This window comes from Triticum urartu, chromosome 6A (assembly GCF_056163025.1).
Source record: "Triticum urartu cultivar PI428250 chromosome 6A, HENAU_Tu73, whole genome shotgun sequence".
NCBI classification, from domain to species: Eukaryota; Viridiplantae; Streptophyta; class Magnoliopsida; order Poales; family Poaceae; genus Triticum; species Triticum urartu.
This window is the reverse complement of record NC_141878.1, coordinates 184,886,021-184,906,975: the sequence shown is the minus strand read 5'-3', so window position 1 is coordinate 184,906,975 and position 20,955 is coordinate 184,886,021. Positions and strand designations below refer to the sequence as shown.

At 50.2% G+C, this 20,955-nt stretch overlaps 2 protein-coding genes across 2 annotated transcripts; one reads left to right on the top strand and one right to left on the bottom strand.

Annotated features, from left to right (window-relative positions):
* Positions 1–1,261: 1,261 nt before the first annotated feature.
* On the top strand, positions 1,262–11,827 carry LOC125512119 (uncharacterized). Its single transcript, XM_048677185.2, has 3 exons — positions 1,262–1,592; positions 9,097–9,192; positions 9,312–11,827. The coding sequence occupies exon 3, from the start codon at positions 9,680–9,682 to the stop codon at positions 11,825–11,827; it is 2,148 nt and encodes a 715-aa protein (XP_048533142.2). The 5' UTR covers positions 1,262–1,592; positions 9,097–9,192; positions 9,312–9,679.
* Positions 4,208–19,541, bottom strand: LOC125512118 (putative multidrug resistance protein). The gene is made up of 6 exons (XM_048677184.2): positions 19,135–19,541; positions 18,972–19,026; positions 18,254–18,890; positions 17,607–18,147; positions 5,954–6,841; positions 4,208–5,868 (listed from the first exon to the last, which is right to left on the bottom strand). Exons 1-6 carry the CDS (start codon positions 19,357–19,359, stop codon positions 4,498–4,500), a joined length of 3,717 nt encoding a protein of 1,238 aa, XP_048533141.2. The 5' UTR covers positions 19,360–19,541; the 3' UTR covers positions 4,208–4,497.
* Between the last annotated feature and the right edge of the window lie 1,414 nt (positions 19,542–20,955).

Here is a 20,955-nt window from a genome sequence, read left to right as displayed (position 1 = left end):
CTCGAAAAAGACATGCATTGCACGTGCAAGCTTACTAGTAGGGGTAGTAGATGAGAACTAGTGATTACTTGCCAGCGCAAAGACTATAAGAACAATAAAACGTAGATCCAGAAATTCTTCCTTTTTTACTTTTGTTTTTTGACTTTTTTGTTCGAAATTCCAAAAAATGTTCTTGAACCTAAAATTTGTTAAAAAATCCGGAAAAATGGTCTATATTTCGAAAAAGTGCATACATTTTTTGAATTTCTGAACATTTTCATAGTCAAGAACATTTTTTTTCATATGTGAACAAAAAATGAGACTGCAGAAAATATTTTTGAAAAACGTGAAACATTTTTTGAAGTTGTGAACAAAATTTTAAACCACGAACATTTTTTTGAATATTTGAACAAATATTTGAAAATGAAACATTTCATGAAATTACGAAAAAAGTTTGAAACTGCAATTTTTTATAAAAAAACGTGAAACATCTTCTGAAGTTCTGAACAAATTATGAAATTCCGAACAGATTTTTAAACCACAAACATTTGTTGAATTTTGGAATACATATTTGAAATGGAACATTTCATGAAATTACGAACAAAAATTGGAACGGCTAATATTTTTTGAATTTGTGATTTTTTTTTGAAAACGGAACTTTAGAAAATATCTAACAAAAATTTGAAAGCACAAACATTTTTTGAAATTCCTGAACACTTTTTCAAACTCAAACATTTTATAATTTCAGACCAAAATTTGCAACCGCGAACATTTTTGCAATTCCGGAAGTTTTTTGAAAAAATGAACGTTTTTAAGTTTCTGAACAAAATTTTGAGATACATGAACATTATTTCAAATTCCTATACATTTTTTGGAATTCAGTTTTCTTTTAATTTGTGAACATATTTTAAACATTGGAACATATTTTTAAAATCCGAACAAAATTTAAATGGTTGGAACAAAGGAAATATTGACTTGAGAAAGGAAAAAAAGTTGAAAATAAAAAAACAGAAAAAAACAGAAAAATTAAAATAAAAGAAGAAAGAAATAAAAAACAGAAAAACGAAAAACCAAAGAGAAACAGAAAAAACCGTTGCAGGGAACCTTCTAGAAGGTTTCCAAAACCAGAAAACCCGGCTGGGAAGCTCTAGAAGGTTCCCACAACCGGATATGCTGCAACACGTTAAATGGGCCGGCCCAAGTCATTGCTCGATCGGCAGTGTGTGCGAAAGGCCGACAATTTGACACAACGTGCGTCAAATAGGGGTATTCCCATTAGCCTCCGCCGTAATTCTAAAGAAAAAAAAGAGCCTCCGTCGTCCTCGCCGCGCAGCAACACGCCTTGCCGGCGCCCGCTCCCCGCCGGCACCGTCCACTATCACCCCGAGCGGCACGACATTGCAAGCTTCCCAACACCTCCCCCAAGAATTTCTCCAAAAAAAAAAGAACACCTCCCCCAAAACTGTGTGCCGCGCGCCAATCCCGACCCCGCTTGCTCGGCCCCGCCGCCGCAGCGCATCGCCCGCGCTCCGCTCGTTCAGACGGGATGACGCCCGAAGGCCTCTCCGGCGCCACCACGAGAGACCTATCCACCTCGCCCCCACTGCCACAAGGTGAATCAAACCGATGCCACCACCAATTCTACTCGCATCTGCTGATGTTGCCTGGTAGAGTTATCAAATGCTCGTCGTAGGGTTCGGACTGTGGGCTAAAACTGCCTTGATTAGTCATGGCTCAAGAGGGTTTCACTCCTTGGTTTGAATGGCGGATTTAGGATTTTACTTAGTACACAGGAGCCATTTTTCACACGCACATGTTTTTTTGTTTGGAAAACGTTGGCTAGCACAATTCAGCGGGTTTACGGAGTCTGTAAAGTCAAAGGTACATTCTGAGTCGAAGCACCAAATTCAGCCAAGGGACCGTGAATGCCTTTTGCGCTCACAAAATAGTTCAGACACGTGTTATAAAACTCCGAATAGTTCAGATGTGTATGTGTTAAATGATAATGGTTTGAAATAGGTGCCAGTGCTGAAGTGATATCGAAGCCAAATTGTATATGGCTTGACAATTAACATTTTGGAAGTTAACTCTATAATCTCCATAAGTTTAATAGAAAGATCACAAGATTTTTTCTTAAAATTTTGAGCCTATCATCTCTTCTACTCCTATGTCATTAATAATGTTACCTGGTTGGAAACTAATCTTGTTGAATCTGCAATGACATTACTGGTGTGTTGTTTGTTGAGGTGTTGGTGGGCTAGGCTAAATTTGACGTACAATATGCATATGAACCAATGTAAAAAATAGAGTTCTACCAAAAATAGCGTAGCCCTTCTCCAAATGCTATACAAGTTATAGCGTGCTATATTCAAAATAGCGTTTTGAAAATAAAATGTCACATGTATCCCAAAATAGAGAGAAAGCAAGCATGTCTGCTCTAGTTTATTATTTATTCCATCAGCAAAACCTAAGCAGTGGTGAAAGATAGTGGTGGCCGCAGTTTGACCGAACCTTAGCTTAGCTGCTAATAGCTCACTTGTTCGTGAAACTTTGGGCCTGCTTAACTTCAGGGAATTTGCAAGCTTTCCACGAGTTAGACTTTCTAGACGAAACTGCAGATGTTGTGCCCACCCATAACTACTATCCTAGAGCAGACAGAATACAAATACAGAAAGCTACTACTATCTTGGTGACCTAGGCCCTCCATAAAAAAGCCAAGACCCAAAGTTAGCCATTACAAGATGGGAACTGGGGATACTAAATAGCATCAAACCAAAATAACATGGTTGCTCACAAGACCAAATTAGTAATCTTTACTTCTATTTTGATATTTGATATTTCTGCTAAATGGTCTTAGAGCATCTTCTAATTAAGACAAGCAAGACGTAATTTACCTAGATAAAAACCGTCAAACAAACTCATAATACCTTTACTAATCAAAGGCCAATAGTGCTGATAAAACTCTATTGTGAAACCATCTAGGCCAGGAGTCTTATTACGTTTCATTTGAAAAGTAGCATTGTTAACCTCCTCTACAGTAAAAGGTGCATGTAATTTAGCTCTATCACAATCCTCTAGAACATTTTCCAAAGGAACCTGTATAGATATATGTACACTATCTTCTACAAGGCCAAACAATTTTTCAAGAAATTAGTAGCATATCAAAATCTCCTCACCGCCCTGTACAACCACCTCTTCCTGATGCAAAGAAATATACATGTGATGCTCAATTATATAATGCAATGTGATGCTCAATTATATATGCAATCTGATGTTCAGTGATTATATAAGTTTTGGAGGTTTGTAGTAAATCTTGTTTTTCCTTTTCTTACCACTAGCTTTAGAAATAAAATAGGAAGTGAGAGAATCCCCTTTAAGAAACTCAGTCATCTTAGCCCTCTGAAACCACTTGACCCGCTCCTCTTTCCTGATGCACTGTTCACTCAACTGCTTTCTCAGATTAAAATTAGTCAAATCTAGACCATTTACCTCACTGTATCTATGGATACTGTTTTTTTTAAGAAACACTCATAATTAATATTCCAGCCCTTCAAAGTACTCCTCAAAGTTCTTGCTCTATTCTGCCCACCTCCAACAATGGTCTTAGAATTGGATGATTGCAATACTTAAAGCAAGATCCAAGAGAAGTAACTGGCTCTAATGTATCTGATATAACCCCAACTAGCTAGGTACAACAGAGTAGCAGATAAACAAGTGTTGATACAAGAAGTGGCAGGGTTATGTTAGTAAAGGTGACATTAATAATCTATTTAAAATTAACAATAGTGTTGTATTTCATCAAGTCAATTGTCCAAATAAAGCTGGTATTTGTGTGCTGTGAAATCGTCAATGACATTAGTGGTTTGTACTCTAAATTTGACATACAACATGTATATGAACTAGTGAGTTTTGCAAATTATTTGGGGGAGGGAGTGGGGATACCTCCCATAGACTACGCACTAGATCTGCTCATGCTCACATCTCATAAAAATTGCTGGTCTTTTAACATTTTGATACTAACATAGAAAAATTGCAACCACATACTTTGTCTCTTATCTGTTCTTATGACTTTGTCGTATTATTACCGCTCTATGGATTGTAGACCTCATTTATTTGTTTCCTTGTGTTCCTTGTCAATCCACATCTGGGTCAAAGATATAAAACTTTAATTAATGTTTGTTCCTACTTTTGAATTGTGAAACTTAGCTCATGCCGTTACAAATCCGTGTTGTGAATAAGTATAGTGGTTTTGAATAATTATTAGGAGACAGAAAAATAAATACAGATACAACCTAGAAACCTACTATACTGCTTATCTAAGATTTCTTGACCTTTGCATCACTGCAATACATATCCAGCAGTTATATGAATAAACTACAAGCTTGGCACACTTCTATATACTGATAGTGCAACAGGAGGAAAAATAGCCCATTGTCGCCGAAAGTTTAAATGATCTGATCGCCATCCTTGCTTACAGTTCTAATTCAAATACGAGTGCTCTATTGTCATGGAAATACTTTAGTTCTGGTTGCCTCCTTGTTGCAAACTAACCAAGCTATAATATGTTCCAGAGGGACCCTTTGACATGAGGGATGAGTGTGTGCCCTTCTCCACAACAATTCCTTTGTCGAGCACAGTGATCAGGTCACAGTTTTGGATTGTGCTGAGCCTGTGTGCCACCACCACACTTGTCCTGCCAACCATCACTCTCTCCAGTGCCTCCTGTACCACCTTTTCGGACTGGCTGTCCAGTGCACTGGTAGCCTCATCTAGTAGCAAGATGGCCGGGTTCTTCAGGATGGCACGGGCAATTGCAATGCGCTGCTTCTGCCCTCCTGACAGCTGAACACCTCTCTCGCCACACCATGTGTCATATCCATCCTTGAGGTTGCTGATGAAGTCATGTGCATTGGCGGACCTTGCTGCATTCTCAATTTCTGCCTCACTTGCTGTTTCTGTGCCATACACAATGTTTTCTCTGATTGTGCCGGCAAATAGCGTTGGCTCCTGGCTGACCAGTCCAATGTGCCGCCGCAGGGCTCGAAGATTATATGTTTTGATGTCTCTGCCATCAATTTTTACCATTCCCCTCACCGGGTCATAGAATCGCTCTATAAGCCCAATGATGGTCGACTTGCCAGAGCCACTTTGCCCAACCAGGGCTGTTGACTTGCCTGATTGGATGCTTAATGAGAATCCTTTGAAGATGATCACATCTGGCCTTGACGGGTATGCAAAGTCGACTCCTCTGATGTCCACTTCGCCTTTGAGCTTCTCTGGCTTGTATCCTTCAGGGTTGTCAGGGTCGATTTCTGTTACCCGGTCGAGAACAGCAAACACCGAGGCGATTGCATCAGCACCCTTAGCTAGGTCTGTTGTCATGCTACCTGCATCAGCAATCACACGCCCTGTGCTTACTAGAATCATGAAGGTCTGGAAGAGTGCCTTGGCAGTAATGTGGTGCTGAGCTATGAGCCGGCCACCAAACCAGAAGTCCAGGGCCCATGTGCATGTCATCAAGCTCATGGAAGTGCCAAGGCCAAGGCCTGCAATCCACGACTGCCGGATGCTTTCCTTCCGTGGGCCGTTCTGTGCTTGGTTGAAGAGGCCTAAGATGCGGTCCTGGGATGAGAAGGCCGTGATGGTACGGAGATTGGAGACAGCCTCAGCAGCTAGCTTGCTACTTTCAGATTGTGCCTGTATTGATTTCTTGGACATGCTCTTGAGTAAGACACGGCGAGCATAGAAGCAGACAATGATGAGAGGCTGCACTGCTATCATGACAAGGGCCAGGCGCCAGGCAATGACCAGACCCATGGTGCAAGCAATAAGCACCGCAGAAACTGTTTGGATCACCAGCGCCATTCGGTCACCCACTAGAGACCTCACCTGTAACAAAACACAAAATCATTATGCAAGGTTAGATGAATTTCCATTGAAGTATCAACATGCTTAATTTCTGTCTAGTACTTACCACGTTAGCGTCCTTGGCAAGCTGTGAGCATATGGCACCGCTGGAGTTCTCATCGCGGTCAAACCATCCGATCTCGAAAGTGAGGATTTTTGTTAGCATCTGTTCCCTGATCCTCTTGGTGAGGTATTCTCCCATGGCACCGAAGTTGTAATGCTGTCCAATGTTGATCAAGAATGAGAGCACTGCAAGGGCAACAAAGATGAGAGCGTAGGTCCTTGTTTTGTCCCTGATCTCGCCGTGATCGGTCAAGAAGTAGACTGAGATCATGCTTCCCATCGCGTATGCATAAGCAGGCTGGATGCCTCCAAACACAATTGCACTGAAGCCTCCCATAAGCGCCTGCCTCCACTCTGGCGCATTGAGCATAAGCAGCCTTCTGAAGGACGGCAGAGGAAGCTTTGGATCCTCAGTGTTGTCGGCATCGCCTGCATCACCCAGTGACCGGGCTGAGCTTGACCTGCTAGCCGCGGAGAATCTCCTGCTCATGCTGTGGCTGCTGGACTGCCCCAGGGCGGAAGTGCTGCCGGCGCCACTGACCTCATCAACCTCATTCGATTCTCTAGTCTGCTGAAGGCGAACTAGAGATGAGTAGAGGCCATTCTCATCGGCGATGAGCTCTTCATGGGAGCCCAGCTCCTTGACCTCGCCGTACTGCATGACAGCAATCATGTCAGCATTGCGGATAGTGGAGAGGCGATGTGCAACGACGATAGTCGTCCGGCCCACGGAGGCCAGGTCGAGTGCCTCCTGTACGACACGCTCTGACTCAGTATCCAGTGCACTGGTGGCTTCATCAAGGAGGAGGATCTTGGGTGACTTCAGGATTGCTCTGGCAATAGCAATCCTCTGCTTCTGCCCTCCAGACATCTGGACACCACGCTCACCCACCTGTTTTTATTTCAAGTGCGGTTAATATCAGACTGTCAGAGTATGAACCACAACTTCAGTTCACAACTTCACATAAGAAGGAAAAATTGGAAAGTATCAATAGCTTAAGATGAACTAGTTTCTTGATGAGCTAACAATTGTAATCCTTAAATGGGTTATCATATTCATCCATATATGTAAATTTACCCTCCCTGCATACCGTGCCCAGAAAATTGAACACATAAGCTGTCAATGGTAGTCAAACGCGTTGCAGGGAATAAAACAGCAACTTTAGTTGATAAATAAATTATAGGCAGGAAATCTTTGTTCTGGAGACCTAGAAACGCTTGGAAGCATCAGCATCGGAGGAATATAGCAGTGTCATTTCAAGTATGAGATCCTGCTTGTTCCATCAATATTTCGGCTCATTATTTAACCGTATGGCGTCAATTCATCATGGACAATGATAGTCCCTGAAAGTTGATCCAAGTATGTGTTTATACAATATCTGATTCATTTTTTCATTCTCAGAACTAATTCATCTTATCCTTCCATGTTAGTTGATCGATCCATTGCCGGAATAGTGGTTCCGAATCAAACTGATATACACCCTGAAGGCAGTACAGTGGAAAGATTAAGGTGCCTATTATTTTCATAGGACACTTTACTGTGTGTGATCTTTTCATAGTACTTGAACAATGGGAATGGAAGTTCAGTAGGTGGATACGAACTGGCAGATACTCAACAGGGACAGGGAGGCTAGTATTTTTAGTGCCTATCAGGTCATTGTGTTAGCTGGTTCGCCCACATCAAAATCTAGTGCGTCCTAATTTTATGCGCCCCGCGGCAGGTTTGCACACAGTAGAAATGGTAGTGGTGGGGTTTCTGGCCATGAATGAACTTTTGAGGTTTACATGCATGCCACTTGGAGTTCGAATCATCAGGGGATCTCTCATTATTAGCTGGGGGCTGCATCTTGAAGAATACCTATGTTGGAACAGCACAGCGGCTGGAAAAAGACACACCCTTTTCCCTTTAACGCCGAGTGAGAGTTTGCAGTGACCGGCCGCAGCGGACCAGATCAGTGATGCTTTTTCTGAATCGTTTTTGATTTTTTGGTCGATTAAAGTTGCCTTTCGGAACCAGCCATGGCACGACACGTACGCACGCACGGCGCACAGGCACTTCCTTCTGTCAGATCTCTGCCTAACATATTGCTGTCAAAAATATTCAGTGCATGACAGGACCAGGGTGAAAATCCTGTTTGCTGGGAAAGTTGGAACACCATAACTGTTGGCTGGCAAGCCTTTTCTGGTTACTAGATTTGCAAAAAGGCCTCCTAGCTGCTTGCCAGTGCCCACCGACCATGGACATGGAGGCACACACCCTGAGTGGTGGGCGTCGAGCCTCCCTTTTCCACTTGGGTTTCACCACTCTATGATTCCTAGCCCCCGCCATTGGCCATATTCGAAACTGCCAAGCGAGTGCTTTGAATTTCCATGCCATCTCCACTCGAACTGAATTACCGTGAAGTGGTGTTGTAGCAGCCTTAGAAGTAATAGTACCGACACTTTGAGCTAACAGGGAAAAAAAGATGAAATTTATAGGGCAATTTATGCTGGATCCTAATATTTGACCTTAGCTTATAATTAAGCTTATGCTGCCATCTAGAACTCATGCTGCCATGCAGTACGGGTATTTTGGAAGACATCTGGTACAATATTCTTTCGGTAATGAAAACGATGGAGATATCATAATGCACTGATTTGTTGTTGCCCAGAAGTGGACGCATGATGTGTGGCAGGTCAGGTCTGCTGGAGAAGAACTAAGTGGAGAAGAACTGTATGCTGAAGCTGAACTGGTGGCAAGGGTGGCTGAACTGTATGCTGAAGTTGAACTGGTGACGGATAATGCACTTTACGCCCACGCACCACGAGGCGGCCACTCTCGGCGGCCACTCTCCTTCATCCCAGAGCAATGTGCCGCAGTGTGATGTTTTGTGCTCCCTCCATCCCAAAATAAATGTCGTGGTTTTACTTCAAATTTGTTCGATTTAAACTAAAACAACGACACTGATTTTGGGACGGAGGGAGTAAATCGTTGCTTAGAGCTTTTTGTTTCTGTTTTTGTTTTGTCTGATGATGCACCTTAGTTTGCGGGATTTCTTGTTCATTAGCTTGCAGACTTCCAGCGCCTGACTGTGTCCTCAGGTGTTCATATGTTTATCAGCTTTAATTTTAAATAACTTCAGTATGTAATGAACTCTTTTGTTGCAGGATGATTTGGTGGCTTCCAGTGCCTGACTTGGTGTTAAAATTTTGTGCATATGCGCATGCATCTCCAGTCTTGGGATCCTTGAGGGCGCTCCAAGGGTACACTTGTCACACTGCAAGTCTCCATCCATACACCTACATTTGTACCCAATATTATGGCATCGCTTCCATTCTGCTGACTTGGTTCAACTAAGTCCCCCATTTGGAACTTGGTGCAGGAAGGGCAACATTTATGGAGACTGGATACTGAGAGGATCACTTTCTATGTGATGGCATATAATGATACTTATTGCGCGCTTGCTTATTCTTTAGGCGTCCGAAAAACATTCAGGCGCCAGTGAATCCGCGGAGCCTCCGAGGGTGAGACGGGGATGCGGCGCCGAAGAGTAGCGGGAGCCGACAGTTCATCCGGCGTCGAAGGGTGAGTCTACGGGCAGACGCGGGAGGAGGAAGAACATGACTCTGGCCTGTGGGATGTTGATCGGACGGTTGAGGGAAATTTGATTGAACTGGTTTCTTTTTCAGACGACTTTAGTGCTCTCTCTGTCTCAAAATGTAAGACGTATCAACGTAAGGGCAGTCTAACATGCCCCCCGGCGAACCCGCTTCGGCGACCACAGCCACCCACCTGCATCCGTCCGCTCCGGCGGCCGCAGCCATCAAAATCCAGGCAGTGTCGGTCCAGGTGGACCCCGCCTCCACTCCCTCCCTGCGGCGCCCTCCCGGGTTCCCCACGCCCCCTCCCCCTCCGCCGCGGGATCCAGCGTGGGATCCAGATCTGTCACCGCGTCGGGTGCTCCGCTCGGGCTCATCGGTCGTCCCGGAGTTGCCTGAGCACGGGGCCGCGGCTATGGGCGGAGCGCGGGGCGTCTCGGGGCCCAAGCGCGTGAGCTTCGAGATCTCCTCCAGCCGCATTGATGCGGGCCGGGGATGTGCAACTGCGCCACCATTCAATGAAGCTTCTGATGCGTATCCGTCTGCTGGGTGCATTCATGCTGCTGATCCTCGGCCAGCTGCGCCCGCGCCTGTGCAGTCATGGGCATCCCTCGCTGGTCGCCCTTCCAACTCCTATTCAGACAACAACGCACACCAGTGGCAGGTGGTGTGCCTGGCGCATTGGTGGCGCCATCAAGGCGTCTGTGGTCAGAGGGGGCAGCCGCGCCGTGCGGCCGTCTCGTCATCTGGCGCCGGGAATCGAGCGACTTCATGGAGAGACAGAAGGGCGGTGAAGCCTCATAAACGCAAGTGCCATCGCTGCAAGCAACGCAGGCATATATCCGTGGATTGCAGGGATCCCATCGTCTGCGACTATTGCAACAGGCAAGGCCACCGGCTCCGAGAGTGTTCCACCAGGCTGCAGCAGCTTCGCGCTCGACGCGCTCCCACCGTGCCCTTTCCACCTCGCCCGCGCCCCCTGGTGCCGGCTACCATGCCACGACTGGGTGAGCCGGCCTCGCGTCCCGCGAAGGGGTTTGTCGTCATGGCGTCCACGCCAGACATGGACGCGCAGGCGGCGGCGCTCGCCAACGTTGCTGCTCTGGTCTGGCTTGGCGGCAACCGCCCGCGGATCAACGTGGCCACCATGGAGGAGGCGATCCACCGCTACACCAGGGTGCCAAAGGCGGACATCACGGTCGTCCCCCACCACCCGGAGGATTTTTTCGTCAAGTTCACCTTCCCGCATCACCGGGATTTGCTGACGGCGGCACCAGGCAAGTTCTCTCATGGGGACCTTGACATCCATGCGGCCAACTGGAGGCCGCTGACCAGGGCGGATGCTGCGTCCTTCCACCACCATGTCCACTTGTGCCTTGAGGAGGTGCCGTTGCAGGCATGGTCGGAGGAGGCGGTCGGCAAGATCATCGGCAGCTCGTGCATCCTCCACTACTTCGACATTGCCACACCGCAGAAGGTGGACGCGACCACTTTGGACCTCTGGGCATGGTGCGTCAACCCCTCCACTATCCCCAAGGTCATGTGGGTGACCATCGTCGACAGCGAGGTCGTTGTGTCTACATCGGTCATGGGCGGGCGCAAGGGGCTCACCTACAGGGTCATAGTCCATCTGGACAGGCTAGAAGACTTCACCCCGTACGAGGACGGGTCCATCCCGTCGAGGCCACGCAGCTCCGACCGCTATGACTGGGTGCACGGAATCGTCGACGGCGAGGCCGCGCTGCGCGACCGGGGGCGTCGGCCGCCCAGCAATGGAGGTGGTGGTCGGCGGCGTGATGATGATGGCAGAGACCGCCGCGGCGACGAGGACCGGAGCCGAGAGGAAGATCGCCGCGGGCGCCGAGACGACCGTCCTGCCTCCTGGCGTGATCGATTCTTTCGTAGCCGGTCGCGGGCTGCGGATAGGCGGGCGGAGGATGGGCGCCGCGAGGACCGGCGGGACTACCGCCGCGATGGGCGTCGGCATGAGGAGGGCGGCCGAAGGATTGACCTGTCCAAGGTGCAGCTGTTGCCCGGAGGTGCAGTCATCCCTGCCTTGGGACGCCGTCGTCGGGCCATGTCACCAGTCTCCACAAGACGTTGCAGTTCCAGAACCGTGGCGAGGACACCTGACAAGCGCCGCTCACCTGTTGCTGCCCTCGCCTGGCGCCTTAAGAGGGCGGTTGTGGGATGCCTGGGTGTCCACTCCACGGCCGTGGTCACCCCCTCGTCGTCTACCGTCGGCGCTCCCGGCTACGCCGTCCAGGACTACTTCGGTTGGGGCACGAGCTGCTGCTGAACCGGAGGTGGCCCAGCTGAGGCTGCTCACGCGCGAGGCTTCTCTGCAAGGGGGAGCCAGGTGTGCAGCAACGCTAGAGGCTGCTGCTAGGTCGCCCAGGACGCCGCTGCATGTGCCAAACACTTTTCCAGGCCAGGCCAACTGCTCTACTATGCCTTTTACGGCGGACGAGCCTTCAGAGACATCACCAATCCTTGCCACCCCGTTGGGGTCACCGAGCCCTGAAGGTGCCATCTCCACACCCTTGTTTGTGCAGAGGGAGGCCCCCTTGCTCCCTACGCCGCAACCCACCAAGACGGCGGACCACGCAGCTAGGTGCAAGACTTTGGCGCCGGGGTTCTCGCTGAGCAGGTGCAGCGCCCGGCTAAAGGCAAAAAACAGAGGAACACCAGTGGCTCAAATGGCTCAAAAGATTCTGTGCCAACGTGTGGGGATCACGCACGAAGGAAACCAGATCACTGAAGAGGCCATCTCCAAGTTCGCTGAGCTGTTTTGAGGATAGCTACCTCCCATTGCTGTCGGGGCACTCCGTGCACTATTTCGCCTGGACTGTGATCTTGCAACAGCCGTAGAAGACGCCCTTCTGGAGCATGGTGGAGCAGAGGGGCTGGACCACGAGGAGGCTGTGCAGCTAGACGACACTGCTGCTGTTTGATTGTCCGCCTGGTAGTAGTCATGTTTGAGTCCTTTTAGTTCGAGATGTTAGTCCAGTCCAAGTTCTCTTTTCTGTGTGAAGCCAATCCCTGTTCGATGGTTGTTGTTCCTCATGTATGGTTGTGTCCGTTCCTGTACTTGCAACCGGCTGTATGCCTTGATGTAATGAAGTGGTTCTTTGCCACGGTCTCTCTGATGTCAAAATTGTCTAGATGAGTGAACACAACCTAAGCATTATCAGTTGAAATGTGCGAGGACTAAATTGTTCGGATCGCAGAACTACCGTGCATGAGGCCATCTTCGTGTCCCGCTGCAACCTGCTGTGCATTCAGGAGTCCAAGTTAGCTGCCCTGGACGCGGCCACATCGGCCTATCTTGGTGGATATAGGCTGAAAGGCTTCGCTTTTTTGCCAGCTTTGGGTACTAGGGGAGGAATAATCTTGCTTTGGAACGAAGATACCATCAGCGCCTCTGACATCGCCGTGGGGGAGTTCTACCTATCGGCCACGATCACGCTCCTCAACTCCGACATCTCTTTCAAGTTGACCATAGTGTATGGCCCGACGGACAGTAGAAGAAAAGATGATTTTTTCGCGGAGTTGCTAGCCCAGAAACCTGCAGCCGGCACCTTATGGCTTGCAAACGGGGATTTCAACCAGATATATAAGGCGCGGGACAAAAACAAGAGGAACGCAAATATCTCACGCATAAATCGCTTCCGCAACGCCCTGAATGCCTGTGAGCTAAAGGAGATACATTTGCAAAATCGTAAATTTACGTGGAGCAACGAGAGGCTTGATCCTACGTTGTGCAAGCTCGATACTTTTTTCTGCAACTCCGACTGGGATATCCAGTTCAGTTCCCACGTCCTCTCCGCCATGGCAACTTCTCTCTCTGATCATTGCCCACTCATCCTAGCTAGCGAATATGGGCCAAAGAAGCCCCGGATTTTCAGATTTGAGAATTTCTGGATTAAGTTGCCGGGCTTTGGTCAGGTTGTTGCGGAGGTGTGGGGAAAGCCTACCAAGCACACTGAGCCTTGCCGAATACTTGCCGAAAAGCTTCGTCGGCTCGCCGTCGCGCTGCGAAGATGGAGCAATAGTTTCTTTTCTAGTGCAAAGCTACAGCTCACGATGGCTTTGGAGGTTATCCTCAGGCTTGACATGGCCATGGATCTAAGGCCTCTTTCTTCGGAGGAATGGGATTTGAGGATGAGGCTCAAGAGGAGAGTCATTGGCTATGCGATTCTGGAGAGGGCAAGGAAGAGGCAAGCCTCGAGGATCAGGAACCTGAAGGAGGGTGACGCCAACACAAAGTTCTTCCACATTAAAGTGAACGCACGGAGGAGGAAGAATTTCATCCGCAGGCTGCGGGTGGGGGCTCTTTGGGCTTGCACGCACAAGGAGAAGGAGAAGGTGGTTCATGACCACTTCTCCGCTATGCTGCAAAAGAAGCCTCGACCGCATAGCGACCTTAACTGGAACGACATAAACTTCAATCAGTGCGATTTGTCCAGCCTGGATGAACCGTTCAGCGAGCATGAGGCCCTTGACGCCATAGGAGACATGCCCAAGGATAAAGCCCCGGGGCCGGATGGCTTTACGGGGGCCTTTTTCAAGGCTTCTTGGGAGGTCATTAAGGCGGACATCATGGCTGTGGTCAATAGTTTTGCCGACCTACGTTCTGAGCACTTCCAATGGGTGAATACGGCTAACGTAGTTCTCCTTCCCAAGAAAGATGGGGCGGAGAGCATCTCTGACTTCAGACCAATCAGCCTCATCCATGCGGTGACTAAGATTGTGGCCAAGATGATGGCAACTCGGTTAGCACCATTCATGCACACTCTGATATCCCGTAGCCAGAGCGCCTTCATCAAGTCCAGAAGCATCCACGATAATTTTATGTACGTGCGCAACCTTGCTCGGCGGATGCACCGGTTAAAGAAGCCTACCCTCCTCTTCAAGCTAGACATAAAAAAGGCTTTTGATTTTGTCAGATGGGACTACTTGCTCAGCCTTCTCAGTCGGCGCGGTTTCCCGACACGGTTCAGAGATATGCTCACCGCCCTGCTGCAGTCGTCCTCATCCAGAGTCCTTCTCAATGGGATTCCGGGTGAGCCTATGTGGCACGGTGTGGGCCTCCGGCAGGGAGAGCCGCTCTCCCCCCTTCTATTTGTCCTGGCCATTGACCCTATCCAGAGCATTCTCGACACCGCCACAAGACAGGGCAAGCTACACCGGATAGGGGGCAGGGCCACCTGCATGCGCTCCTCGCTATATGCCGATGATGCCGCCATATTTGTGGCGCCTTTCAAGGAGGACATCCAGCAATTAACCTCCATCCTGGCTGGGTTTGGCGAAGTCACCGGTCTCACAACGAACCTCGAAAAGAGCTCAGTGGTTCCTATTAGTTGCAGCGGCATTGACCTGGATGCCGTTCTTGAGTGCTTTCCGGCCAAGCGTGCTACTTTCCCAATGCGCTACCTCGGCCTCCCGCTGTCCGTTCACCGGCTCAGGAAAATTGATCTTCAACACTTGGTAGACAAAGCTGCAGGGAGCTTGGTTCCTTGGCAGGGCCGGTTCATCACGACGGCTGGGCGAACCGAGTTGGTTAGATCGGTGACCACCTCCCAGGCCACTTTCCATGCCACAACGATTAAACTTCCTGAGAGTACTCTGAGCAATCTCAATAAGCTCGAGAGGGCCTTCCTTTGGGCGGGAGCGGAGAAGGTCTCTGGCGGGCAATGCAAGGTCAACTGGAAGGCCGTGTGCAGACCAAAGAGCCTTGGCGGCTTGGGAGTCCTCGACCTTCACTTATATGCGAGAGCTTTGCGCCTGAGATGGCTATGGTACGAATGGAAGGAACCCGATAGACCATGGGCCGGCTTGGGAAACCCATGCGACTCCATGGACAGAGAGCTCTTCTATGCGGCGACTACTATCACCGTGGGGGATGGTCGGATGGCGCATTTCTGGCACTCACCGTGGCTGGAAGGAAAGAAACCCAAGGACATCGCCCCGCTCGTGTTCGCGAGCTCATCCAACAAGAATAAATCTGTAAAGGAGGCCATGCAGGATCAAAATTGGGTGCACTGGATTAAAATGGAGGATGGGCTTTCAGTTGACCATATTGCACAGTTCTGCACGCTTTGGGAGAAGCTCAGCCAAGTTGAACTTCGAGATGACCTGGCCGATGACATAAAGTGGAACCTCACGACCAATGGCACATATTCGTCCGCCTCGGCCTACAAGGTGCAATTCGAAGGGGCGGTGGCAACCAACATGAAGAAAGTGATATGGGGAAACTGGGCACCCCCCAAGTGCAAGTTTTTCGCGTGGCTCATCAACAAGAACAGGGTTTGGACGGCAGACCGGCTACAACGGCGAGGGTGGCCAAATTACAATTTATGCCAACTATGCAAAAGGGAGCCGGAGACGGCGGCACACATTATGTTCCAGTGTAGGTTCTTCATGCGCATTTGGAATGCGGCGAGATTTTGGCTTGACACGCCGGAGCTCGACACCGCCGATTGGGTTGGAATCTCTTCGGTCCATGAGTGGTGGACTAGAACGATCCTTGGCCGCGGACACCGGAGGAAGACGATCTCTTCGCTTGTAATGCTAGTCTCTTGGGAGGTTTGGAAAGAGAGAAACGCGAGGGTGTTCCAAAAGAAATCCTCAATGCCAACCACGGTGCTAGAGGGCATCAAGGTGGAGGCCAGGAATTGGGTTCTGGCCGGGGCTAAACACTTGGGATCCTTGATGCCGTGAGAGTAGTCCGTTTTGTTTTCGCATTTGTTGAGGAGTAATGACCCTCATTGAGACTTTGTTCTATAATCCTTCTTTATTAATGAGATGAGGCAAAGCTTTTGCCTCCGTTTCAAAAAAAAAATGTAAGGCGTTTTTTGATTTTGAAACATAAGAGAGTATTTCCTTTACACTGGGTCAAGATAACTGAGGTGTTTTATTTTGGTGGGATTGGGAACTCGACAGGATGATCAGCTCCCCCGAATCCCAGATTGCGTAAGGGCTTTTCTTCAGAGGCAATTAAGGGCCATGTTCTCTGCCCGCGGCTGGAGTTCTTAAAAAAGGTGACCACACTAGAAACAAAGGGTGCTTCTTCCAGAAAACAATCAATAAATGCCTTATTAAGAACCCCCCCTATAAAAGGAAGGCACAATTCGCAACGCACAAAGGGAGGAGTTGGGATTCCAGGGCCACACGCCGCGGCTGCCTACCAGTACTAGTCCTGTTCAATTAAACAAGGAGGAGAATTTCGCTGTGGCATGTTTAGTTATTCTGTTGGTTAGTTTGGGCCAGTTTGTGCAAAATATCAAGGTGAATATGGTTCCACACGCACCATTGGGATCTTACTATTCATCAAGCAATGTCTTTTTTTCTGGATTATCATGGATGTCATTTCTTAGCGAAACTTCACAATCGACTATCTATGTTACAACAAAATTCAGTACTACTATTTTGTAAAACTTTTTTTACTGTTCATGGGTGCACGTGGAGCCATGCTCCAAAAATTCCCGCCCCGTTTGTGGTTGCTACTATGCTGCAGGGGTATGAAAATGGAAGCACCTTTATGGTTGCTACTATATTCCTTCTTATTCTTATCTTTTCCAGTTCCAGTAAGATTTTTCTTGCATACACATACTCCATAACTAAGCATGTCCATGTCAGTGCAAAGTAGAGCTTCCATTTTTTGGGATGGTGCTCTATGATTTGTATATTGTTGATCTCTCTTTAGAATCTAGCCTTTAATAGTACGTTTTAAAACTATCTGAATCGTATTCCTTTCACTAGTAGTAATCGATTGGCTCTCGCTCTTGACTTTTGGGAGAAAAATACACATGGAGAGAGCAAACAGAGAAGGAAAAGGAAACAACAACATGATGAAAATTCTCGCCTTTTTACCGCATTTTGTGTGACTCCGTACTCCAATCCACCGAACATGTTAGCAGAAAGTTCGCAGAGAAAACAACTCAGACGAATCGCATAAGGAGAATTTCGCAACGGGAACAAAAGTTGACGAAAATGAAATCGACAGCGACTCGCCATGGATTGCGAATCACGGTACTACTAGAGTAAGAAAAAAGTTTGTAGTAATTGATTGTTACCTGTGTGTCGTAGCCCTGCGGCAGCTGGGAGATGAAGTTGTGCGCGTTGGCGGCCTTGGCGGCGGCCGTGACCTCCTCCGGCGTCGCGTCCTCCTTGCCGAACAGGATGTTCTCCATGATGGACGTGGCGAACAGCGCCGGCTCCTGGCTCACCAGCCCCATCTGCGTGCGCAGCCACTTGAGCCGCAGCCGCCGGATGTCCACGCCGTCCAGCGCCACCTCCCCGCCCGACGGGTCGTAGAACCGCTCCAGGAGCGCCACCACCGTCGACTTGCCGGACCCGCTGCTGCCCACCAGCGCCGCCGTGCGACCCGCCGGCACGCGCAGGCAGAAGCTGGCGAAGATGGGGCTCTCCGGCCGCGACGGGTAGCAGAACTCCACGTTCTTGAACTCCACCTCGCCGGCCACGTTCGCCAGCTCCTCCCCGGTGTCGCTGCCCGAGTCGATCTTGGGCACCCGCCGGATCACCGCCAGCACCCGCTCCCCCGCCGCGCTCGCCTCCGAGAAGTACTTGACGTTCGACAGCCCCGACCCCAGCGCCCTGCATGCACGCGTTTTTCAAGGATCGTCGTTAATGGCGGCGCGCGCGCGGCTATGTGTCGTGCATGGACAATGGACCGGAAACTAGATAGATTATTGCCACTTACAGGCCGCCGAGGATGATGGAGGCGGAGGCGGCGAAGACGGTGCCGCCCTGGTAGCCGTGGTACATGACGAGGCGGCTGCCGTACCAGACGTTGAAGGCCCAGATGGCGAAGGTGATGCCGTTGCTGCCGACGGCGATGCCCTTGGCGAGCCCCTGCTTGATCCCGAGCCGCGTCGACTCCTCGAGCGCCGCCGAGAAGTGCGCCATGGTGGCGCGCTCCGCCGCGAAGGAGTAGACGGTGCGCACCGAGGAGATGGCCTGCTCGGCGACGGCGCCCGGGCGCGTGTACTGCTCCCTGATCCGGCGCGCGAGGCCGATGAGGATGCGGCCGTACATGAAGCCGGGGATGATGAGCAGCAGGACCGACGGCAGCGCCACCAGGGTGAGCCGCCACAGCAGCGCCAAGGCCACGGCGTAGCTGCCGAAGAACATGGCGGCGTTCATGACGAAGTTGGGCACCTTCTCGCTCAGCACGTCCTGCACCACCAGGCTGTCGTTGGAGACGCTGGCGATCACCTCCGCCGTCGACCCCACCTTTAGGTCGAAGTACTCCACGTCCTGCCGGAGCACCGCCGCCAGGTACCGCGCGCGCATCCGCGACGCCTGCCGCTCCGCCGTCCGCGACCAGCAGTACCCCTCTGCACACGCATCGATCACATTGAGAACTGCATGGCTGCATGTACGCCATTGGCACGGCATCCAAATGTATTCTCACTCACCTAGGAACGCCATGACCCAGCAACCCAGCGCCAAGAAGACGAGGTTCCGCGCGTTCTGGCCGATCGAGTGGATTCATTCCAACACGGGAATTGCATGTCAATATCTCGTCATGGCTGCCACGGCCGGCTGAACAATGGCCAGAAAGAAATGCTGAAGTCGTACCTCGTCGATCTTGGAGCTGAACTCCTGGAGGAGGTCGGGGCCGCTGCCGAGGTCGTTGAAGATGCGGCTGGTGATGAGCAGCATCGCCGGCGTGGAGATGCCGTCGCCGATGGCGCCCACCAGGCCCAGCACCATGAGCGCCACGTCCACCGCGTCGGCGTGCATGAACACCGACACGAGCGACGAGCCGAAGGGCGCCTTCTTGGCGTCTGCCGCGCCACCCATGCCCGGCGAACCCGCGAGCTCGCTCGTTGGTTGCTTCCGATGGAGAGTTTTACTCGATATGTTGGCTGACTCTAGGTTGGAGTATGGAAGTATAACCCGGCCTCCTTTTTAGGTCGTTTGATTAGGTGGTAGACTCTGACTTGTCTAGCCAAGCTCGTCCGCCGGAGGAAGAGAGGGATGGCCCCGGCTGGCTTATATATAGGGCGCCGGGCAGCAGGTGCAGGTGCATGCGCGAGTTATCCTGGACGGAGTACTTTTCTCTTGATTCCCGCCCGGTCCTGGGAAATTCTGTTGCGTCGACGCAAGAACTAACTGCGGCGCTAAAAATTTGTCCAAAAAGAAAAAAACTGCGGCGCTAAAAGGATGGCCCTGAAAAATCTCCAGCACGAGGCTTTGCCTCAACCCACTTGAGACATTCAAGCCTTGGAGGCAGCAGGCGCTAGCGTTTCTGTGTACCGCTCTTAAATTCGCGATGTTAAGAGTATCTATAGCCGAAATTTGCAAATCCGGCCCATTAAACATGCATCTGGAACCGATCACGCCTTAAATTAGTCATTCTGTATCTGATTTTTCATATTTTAACTTCTAAATTCATACAAAGCATGCAAAAGAAATTCTACGTACTACATACTACGTGCTAACCTAAGTCATCGGAGATGTCCATGATAACGGTGCCTTGCGCCGGTTGGACGGGCGGGTAGGAGGGCCCCGGCTCATCCTCCTCCTACTTGACCTCATCCATGTAGACGAGCATCTTCGCCTCCTCCGCGGCCTGCTGCGCCTCCATCTCCTGCCGGCAACGACGTCTGGCCTCTGCAGCCGAGTCCGAGCGGAGGGAATCGAGGATAGCCTACAGATCCGCGTCGCCAACGTCCCCCATATCCTCCTCCTCCTCCTCCTTCCCTGGATCCACTGCATCTGGAGGTAGCCCCGCCACGATCCGGGCTTCGCGCCTTGCCCGGATCTGCTCAAAGAGCTCGAGTCGGCGCTCCGGCGTTACAAATGGCTCGCTCCTCACCCGGCGGCGTGGGGGCATGGCTACTAGACGGACGGGAGGGGGGAGTGGAAAGTGGCGGCGGCGGCAAACATGCATAGGGAAATGTGGATGGTAGGATTTTGGTGCCGCCGGTCGACTTAAATAGCTGGGCTAGGCACTACGCGGCCTGCCGGGGCGGCGACAGCGGTCCGACGAAGGAGACGAGATTCGGACCGCCGGGTTTCCGAATGTTTCCGCATGGGACCCGGCCGTCAGTCCGACGTGGCGGTCGTGCTCGAGCGCCCCCATATCCGTCCCATATTTGGGTTGGATATGAGGGGTGCCGGTTAGCATGAGCGTTTGAGACCCGTTTGAGGGGTCGTCTGGGTCAAAAAATCGTGACCGGTCAGTGACCGGATGGGCCGTCCGGACGTTTGAGGAGTGTTTGGGGTGCCTGATTATAGATGCTTTAACAGCAACGCTAACTTAAACTAGCAAAACAAATAATCAAATCCGTTCGCTGCTACAAGATATAATGCATATATAAATAATTAAACAAATGATTAAGGCCATCTAGAAAAGCTCGTTTCTTCCTTAGATGTCCGGGTGTGTTCTAACAT

Excerpts from the sequence above, each read along its gene's own strand:
- LOC125512118 (XM_048677184.2), bottom strand. The coding sequence starts at position 19,359 with ATGGGTGGCGCGGCAGACGCCAAGAAGGCGCCCTTCGGCTCGTCGCTC. Across the intron at positions 18,148-18,253 it reads TCCATCATCCTCGGCGGCCT|GGCGCTGGGGTCGGGGCTGT; the intron begins GTAAGTGGCAAT and ends GCGTGCATGCAG. Across the intron at positions 6,842-17,606 it reads CGCAGGGCTACGACACACAG|GTGGGTGAGCGTGGTGTCCA; the intron begins GTAACAATCAAT and ends AAATAAAAACAG.
- LOC125512119 (XM_048677185.2), top strand. The coding sequence starts at position 9,680 with ATGCCCCCCGGCGAACCCGCTTCGGCGACCACAGCCACCCACCTGCAT.